Raw genomic sequence first — 8013 nt, 5'->3', positions numbered from 1 at the left:
ATGATATTATTCAGAATGTTGTTTATATCGCCTTGGTTCATCTTTTGTAGTTCACATGTCTAGAAATATACACACTGCTTTTGAATTTTCAGTTTTAGGAGAGGACAGACTGTCATGGTATTTACCAATGATCTTCAGGATTTCAGCAGAATCCATTGTGAGTTCTCCTTTTCCATTTATAATTGCACAGAATTGGGTATTGTCTTTGCTTTTTCGGTAAGATTGGTTGGAGTTTTGTCAACTTTGATTATTCTTTCAAAGCACCAACTCTTTGAGTCATTGATTCTTTTTATTTTCCAGTCTCAACCTCATTAATTTCTACTATGATCTTCATAATTTCCTTCCCCATACTAGCTTTGCATTTGGACGGGTATCATTAGGTTATTTATTTGTGCTTGCTCTGTTATTCTGATGTGGGCATTCATCACTTTAAACTTCCCTCTTCAAACTGCTTTCATTGTGTCCCAAGTGGTCCAGTATGTTGTACTGGCATTATTGTCTGATTCTACAAACTGTCTAACTTCTTGCTTGATTTCTTGAGTGACCCACTGGTTATTTAAATGATACTGTTTAACTTCTGTATGCTTGCAAACTTTCTGTAGTTTCCTTTTCCATTGATTTCTAGTTTCATTATACTAAGATCTGATAATGCACAGAATAATTTTGATTCTCTTGCATTTATTTAAGCATGCTTTATGTACTAGCACATCATATGTATTGGATAGAGTCCCATGTGATATCGAGATCAATGTGTATTCTGTTTTTGGTGGTGTGACACTCTACAGTTATCTATTAACTCCATGTGTTTGAAGGTTTGGGTCAACTCTAATATTTTTGTGGAATTTTTGGTGTAGTTAATCTAATTTGTGACTGTGGGGTATTGAGGTCCCAGATTATTATCTTGGTGTTTATCTATTTATATCTTCTACTGCTTGTTTCATGAAATTGAGTACACCAGTTTTTGGTGTATACATTTTTATACTCCTTATCTCACCCTCTTGAATTGCTCATTTCACCGGTATGTGTTGGCCCTTTTTGTCTCATCTGATCAGTTTTGTTTGAAATCCACCTTTACTAAAATTATGATAGCTACTGCTGCTTTTTTTCAGGTTCCCATTGCACAGAATGCTGTTTTCCATCCTTTTATTTCTAATCTGTGAATTTCATTTTGAATTACATGTGTTTCATTTTTACTGCAAATTAGTGGGTCTTCTTTCTTGATACATTCTGCCAAATTTTGTCTTTTGATTAGGGAATTGAAACTGTTCCCATTGAGAGTTATTACTGAAAGGAATTGAAATCTTCCCGTCATTTCATTAGTTTCCTGTTGCTGATTTCCTTATACTTTGGCTTTTTTTTTCTTTCTTTTACTTGCTCATCCTGCCAGGAGTAATCATTCGATTTGACTAATTGGTATTGAATGGATTCATTGTCTCTTTGTTGAGTATCTTGGAGAATTTTTTGTAATGTTGGTTTAATGGTCATGAATTTCTTCAGGCGCTCCTTTTCTTGGAAGTAACATATTACTCCAATTTTGAAGGAATGTTTTGCAATGTGTATAAATTGGAATTGGAAGTTGTTATGCTTTAGCCATCAAACACTTCATTCCAAGTGCTCCTGGCCCTTCATTTTTATGTTGAGAAGTCTGTAGTTGTTCCAGTGGATTTACCTGTATAGGTAATTCACTACTTTTCTCTGCTTTTAAGATTTTGTCCCTCTATTGGACTTCTGGTGTTTTGAGAGTGATTTCATTTGGAGAGGTTCTCTTTTGGTTGTAGGTATTTGGAGTTCAATATACCACACTTTTCTGTATGTTTATGTCTTATCCTTATTTGAGAGATTTTATGATTTTTTGCAAGATATTTGCTCTGATTTTTTTTACTTTTCAATTATCCAATTTCTACTCTTAGATTAGTATTTTTGCATCACCTAGCAGCTAATGCATCAGTATTTTATGTGATCTGGTTTCTTCTAAAGTGTCTTTGAGTTGGTGGTCTTTAAAAGCATCCCTACCTCTAATTCTAACATTCTGTCTTCATATCGGTTGCTTCTATCCCCCAGATGTCCAGTGTAATTTATAATCTGGATTTGTGATTGCAACCTTTACGTGGACTCTATTTCTTTGCTAAACTGGTCATTCCTGTTTTATATCATTTTCTTTAACTTGGGTAGCATTTTATTAGTGACTTCTGAAAGTTCCTGGATCATTTTGTTTATCTCTTTAGTTATATCATCTGTGATCCTGTAAAGCATCTCTCTGACCTGATTTCTAACCTCCCGTGGTATCCTTTGTAGTTTCAGGTGTGTGGCTTTGCTGTTCTCCCCAGTAATGCCCCCTGGATTGCCTTTGGGGGAGGTGGGAGTCTGGGCATCATTTTGTCACTTGTCATCTCATGTTTCTATTGTTTTATGTTTGTTTGTTTTGTGCAGAAATTTGTGGTGCTTCTAGTTCAGAGTCCTTGTTGCTAGTACAGAGATCTGTTTAGTTAGTCGGCTTTTCAGGGATGCACTTTGGGCATAGCTGACTATAGTCCTTTACCTCTCCCCTAAGTGTGACCACTTCCCTTAATTAGGGAGAGGAAGATGCAGTATACTTGGCCCAACACCTAGTTCTCTGGACATGGGCCCCAATATTGCTAATTTCACAAAGGGAATCTGGGTATTGGAACACAGAGATCCCATCCATGCCAATAACTGCGACCCTGGAAACATCAAGCCAATCAGCTACAGTGGTATTGTCCAAGATAAATTAGATATTTACATAAAAGGAGAAGCAATTAGATGGCACCTTTAACCACATAATAGAAATCCACAATTACAGTATACATGTTAAGACAACCCACATATTACATACACCTTTTCTGTACTAAATGCATCACCTATAGCTCCTCTACTGCTAGAAAATGAATTGACAATAAATTTATAGTTGACTCTCTACAGATTAATAAAGCTTAATTGTTATACTATTGAAGATAAGGAGCTGGGAAAGGGAGAATGCAATAATTAAAACTTGAAGTCTTCATCCAGAGGATGTGAGAATGAGGAGAGGAAAGTGGACCTAAAGATCCTGTAACACACTAGAAGGATGTTTATAGCATTAGATAATGGTAACAATAAAAACGGCCAAGAAATAAGAGTCAACAGAAAAAAGGGAAGAAGTGAAAAGAAATTGTATAGAGAATAAAAATAATAAAGGGAAAAATTAAAAGGCGAAAGTAGGGAAAGATGTAAAAGAAAAAAGAGAACAAGGCCAAAATGATCTGGAAATATGAATGAATCATTTCCTTCCAGGATGCTAAATTTTGGAGTCTAGCAGTTCTCAGTTTTCTCAGAGCCAGGACCCTCTGCTTTTCCCAGGCTGTGACAGTGTCCAAGGCAAGGTGAGTCTCTGCTCATCCTGGTAGAGAAGGAAGGCAGCCAGACCCAGATGTATGCTGGATGCAGGCAGAAGGGCAAAGGCTTGAATATCCAGGGCTGAAAGTTTCAAGTACAGAGCAACTCAGGCCGGGTCAGGCCTCCAAGAGGGATAGGCCCCATGTGCTTCCCAGCTGAGATCAGACCTCTCAGGGGCCTCTCTCCAGCCCCCCTCCCCTGTCCAGGGATGTTTGCTGAGACTGTCTCTCGCCCACTCACTGCGGGAGAGTAATGCTGCAAACGCTGAACTCAAGCCGTTCTGTGGCTGTTCTGAGTCTCAGCTTGAATACTCGAGGCTTTCCCGGAATGGCACCCCAGCCCACGTTCTCTCCAGGGATGTGGCAGGCACCTGCTCAGGGGTCACTCACCCACTGCTGTCTGTGCCGGGCTCTGTGGGAGCAGAGCTCACCGCCATCCATGAAGATCACAGCAACCGCCAGAGCACTGAAGCCCCGCTTTCCTCCCGGGGGCCTCCTGGAGTCCCCAGGTTTCCCTTTGGTTCTACACATTCAACTCTGTACGTTTTTGTTTTTCTGTGAGTTTTTCTCTGATTTCTAGTGATCTCTTTCTTCTTTTGTCTTCTTCCAGAGTCTGGATTCCAAATCTCAGGAAGGCTGAATTGGTGCGGATCCCCACTCTACCACTTTCCAGGACTGAAGGTTTGACATTACCCCACACCCGTAAAAAGAAGAGACCCCAAAGAGCATGGCTGCCCTGTTAGCAATGTGGGGGTCCGGGAAGGGGGGATGCATGTGACCTACTCTCCTTTGTGCTAGGTGGGTGGGGGCGGCAGGACGCAGAGAGGCAAGGACCTCGGTCCAAGAGGTGGTCACAGGTCAGCAGGGGGAGCTGCACATGGGCAGCAGGCAGAGGACCCCAGGGGCTGCCAGACCGAAGCCATGGACCCTTCCTTAGGACCGAGTGTGTCTGCAGCCCAGAGCCTATGAATCCATAGACTCTGTGTGTCCCCTGGGGTCAGCCCCGGGAGGCCCTAGGTGGCCTTCTCACTTCTCTCCTGGGCAGGAAGGCGGGGAGCCTTCAGGGATGAGGGCTTGGTCTCAGGAGGAGACAACAGCTCCTTTCGGGTGGGACCAGGACTAGGGAGGAGGAAGGCAATGAAACTACAGAAGCACTGAGGGGCTCTCTCAGGATCTCAGCGCTGAGCCACAATACCTGACACTTGCTATCTAAAGGAGGAAGCACTGATTTGGGCTCACGTTTTGCAGAGGTTTCAGTCCTGGTCGGCCAGCTCCAAGGCAGAGGACATGGTGCTTGGGTCTGGTGGGATCAAAGCTGTCACCACAAGTCTCGCAGGAGTGGCGAGGGCGGGAAGGGAGATGCAACCCTCCCCGTCACACCACAGTGACCCTCCTCTTCCCCCAGGCCCCAGCTCCTAAAGGCCAATCCGCTGTAAGTGCCGGTGACCCAGGCGTGTGCCAAAGGTCCTCACGATGGCCCCATGGGACGCTGAGGGAGATTCAGATTCAGACCACATCAGGGGTCCTGAATCACAGGAGAGATGGGCACAGGTCTGTTGTCAGCACGGATGCCCATCTGCCCAGTAGACAGCAGGGTCAAGGCGAGGACCCCACGGGAGGACTGGGTACCCTGCCCAGAGCACAGATGTGGGTACTCCACACACGTGTCCCCCCCCCAGCCCGCTGTCATCCCGGGAAGCCCAGGCACCGCTGTCAGGCTGAGGCTACTCTCTCAGTTCCGGGTTGCTCCCCCTCACTTCCTCTTTGAGTCTCACAGAGATAGGGCTGTGGTTTAGAGAAGGTGGGCCCAGGTCATCCCAGAGAACATCCTAGAACAAAGCACTTATCAGATTAGCATGGAGCAGTTGTGGACTCCAGGCAGCTGGGCCCTGAGTGAGACCCTCACCGTCCTGTGTCTCCTCTCAGAGAGGGAGACAACTTTTCCTGAGTGCTTGCCTCTGGTCAGCAGAGGTGTGGGATGGGGCTTTCAGCAGAGAAAATACCATCAGAGGGGACCTCACCGAGTCCAGCCCAGCCCTCCTGTGAAGAGACCGGGACTGTGCTTGAGGTCTGCAGCCTTCGGGCCCTCCGTGCCTCTCGCAGGAGCTCCAGGAACCAGGCAGAGAGGGTCTTCTGGTGAGGCTGTGTCCTGGGGTCACACAGCAGACGACGCTCAGGCAGCTCCAGGAGTCAGGGTGAGGTGCACGCCCTGAACGTGTACTGGGGGCCCCTGTCCCAGAACAAGGACGCCTCGTGGTCCCCAGGCTCCATATGCCTTACTGTCTGCCCTAGAGCCTGTCCTCTGCAGTTCACCTGCAGCTGGAGGAGCAGCCTACTTCGTGTCCCAGGTTCTTGGGGACAAGGCCAGGGGAGAACAGGAGCCCTTGAGGCCCGAGAGCCCCACTCAAAGCAAAAACTGTAAGCGGCCTTTGTGGGGGCCGACAAGAGCATTGCTCCGGGCCGAGAACACTCAGTCTCTCCCTGTCTCCTCCAGGCATCTGAGTCCTCATCACAAGCTCCTGCTGTCCCCACGGAACGGGAGGACATCTTCCTGCTTGGAGGAGTCACCGCAGCAAGCTACGGAAGCCGTCTGGCCCAAAGAGGGGCACAAAGTCTAGTGGGTGTGTGGGGTCTGAAGCCCGAGGGGTAAAAGTAGCACCCGCTGCTTCGTCTCCATCCTCTTTCTGCTCTGCTTTAACCCAAGGACACCCACAGAAGTGCGTGGGGCTGAGACTCCAAATTGTCCTCGGAATCCTCAGGGCGTCTTCTGTCCTCCCTGCCATGGCCTTCAGGCAAAGGAGCCAATCCCGTCAGGGCTCTGCTGGGGAACGAGAGGAGCATCCATGCCCCTCTCGGGACCAGGAAGGTCCTCAGTCCCTCCCCCTGGAGGTTCTGTATCAGAAGATAAATATATTGGTGGATTTCCTGCTCCAAAAGTATAGTATTAAGGAAATGACCACCAGGGCAGAAATCCTTCACTGTGTCCTGAAGGATCACTGGGAGCACTTCCCTCTGATCTTTGCAAAAGTCTGTGATTGCTTGTACATGCTCTTTGGCGTTGATGTGAAGGAAGTAGATCCCCCCGGGTGCATATATTCCCTTGACCCTGTCCTGGGTCTCACCTATAATGAGCGAAATGGTGATGACTACCGCAGTGCCAAAAGCAGCATCTTGATCTTGATTATCACCACCATCTTCAGGAAGGGCAACCGAGCCAGTGAGAAAGTTATCTGGCTTGAACTCAGCAGGATGGGGGTGTTTGATGGGAGGGAGCACGCAGTCTATGGGGAGCCCAGGAAACTCATCACTGAGGACCTGGTGGAGGAAGGGTATCTAGAGTATCGCCAGGTGCCCAATAGCAATCCCGCTCGCTATGAGTTCCTGTGGGGCCCAAGGACCCACGCTGAAACCAACAAGATGGAGGTCCTGGAGCATTTGGCTAAGGTCAATAAGAGAGATCCGTGGTCCTACCTCCGTCTCTATGAGGAGGCTTTCAGAGAGCAGCAAGAGGCTCTCCATGCACAACGTGTGGGCCACTGAGGGGCAAGGTGCAGGCCAGGGACAGGGCGTGTCCGGAAGCCACGTCACTAGCTCAGCTCCTGTCCATGTAAAATGACTCCCATCCTTCAGTCTTTGTTTCAGGAGAGCAGCAAGCTAGCTCAGTAGTAAAGAGATAGGTAGGAGGGGAAAATACTGGGCTTTCCTTGTTGGTGTTTGTTCTCTTCAGAGATTTCTTGGAAATTGACATCTGTTTTCTTTATGAAGATTGAACAGGCTTGCGCAGCTTACTTGAAGTAAGGTATCGATGTTACATCTATTTTTGCTATTGTTACATTGGTTGTTGACTGTAATTTTTTATGAAATTGTGATTTTCTGTGGCATTGAGCAAACATGGGTTTTGCTTTTCCTTTCAAGCATAAGTCTTTGCTGTTTTGTAAAACCAACTAAGAAACCTTTCACTTTTTTTTTGTGATATGAAACAGGTTGCCATAGCACTGGAATGGGAATTTCCTTTTAAATGTGTAAGAACTTTATAATAAATGGAGTTAATAAATAAAGACATAAAATTCAAATCTGGATTTCTTGTCCATTTTTGCAGTTAATGTAAACAGTTAAAAAATACACATACCAAAAATTGCTTGGTTTGTTCAATTAGAGACATTTACTGTCAGTAAAGAAGCCCAGCTGCTCACTGTCTCATGGACTCCCAAACCTTCACCGCACATGTGCACTTTGGAAGGCCCTGTGTCTGTGCCAGTGATATGGGTAAAGCAGACTGAGCAGGATCCACAGTAGCCACATGATGGTGGAGTCCAGTGATATCCACACCGTGAGGATGATGAAGAGGTGTTGTCAAAGAACCTAAAGAATGAGTACAAGAACAGGGAATGGCTGGGGCCCAGCAGAGAGCAACCTGCTGTCAGTGCTGAGGCTGGGGATTGGTGAAACTTTTGTTTCTTTTGCATGAGTTGATTGAGTGGATTTTAATGCAGCTGTAATGTGGCCTCGGCCAGACCCTCAGACAAGGTGTCCTGGGCCTGAGATAAAAGCCTGAGAGGATGAAAGACTGCTCTGAGCAGCACTTTTAGATACTGGGGGAAGCTGAGGGGAATCTTCACCT

At 46.3% G+C, this 8013-nt stretch overlaps 1 protein-coding gene and 1 long non-coding RNA gene across 2 annotated transcripts in view; both read left to right on the top strand.

Annotated features, from left to right (window-relative positions):
- The window catches only part of LOC117284710, a 17634-nt gene extending 13548 nt beyond the window's left edge, over nt 1-4086 (top strand). Inside the window, exons 2-3 of the long non-coding RNA XR_004515777.1 lie at nt 3292-3380; nt 4003-4086. This is a non-coding gene — a long non-coding RNA (uncharacterized LOC117284710). The remainder of the gene's footprint in view (nt 1-3291; nt 3381-4002) is intronic.
- Nucleotides 4087-5930: 1844 nt separating this feature from the next.
- LOC104872778 (melanoma-associated antigen 10) lies at nt 5931-7085 on the top strand. Its single transcript, XM_010639104.3, has one exon. It carries the CDS (start codon nt 6174-6176, stop codon nt 6930-6932), a length of 759 nt encoding a protein of 252 aa, XP_010637406.1. The 5' UTR covers nt 5931-6173; the 3' UTR covers nt 6933-7085.
- The last annotated feature ends 928 nt before the right edge of the window (nt 7086-8013 follow it).

This window comes from Fukomys damarensis, unplaced genomic scaffold, assembly GCF_012274545.1.
Source record: "Fukomys damarensis isolate Sample0158 unplaced genomic scaffold, DMR_v1.0_HiC HiC_scaffold_39, whole genome shotgun sequence".
Classification (NCBI taxonomy): Eukaryota; Metazoa; Chordata; class Mammalia; order Rodentia; family Bathyergidae; genus Fukomys; species Fukomys damarensis.
This window is presented reverse-complemented; position numbering and strand designations above follow the sequence as displayed.

What these genes read in the sequence shown, in the direction of transcription:
- LOC104872778 (XM_010639104.3), top strand. Translation starts at nt 6,174, where the DNA reads ATGGCCTTCAGGCAAAGGAGCCAATCCCGTCAGGGCTCTGCTGGGGAA.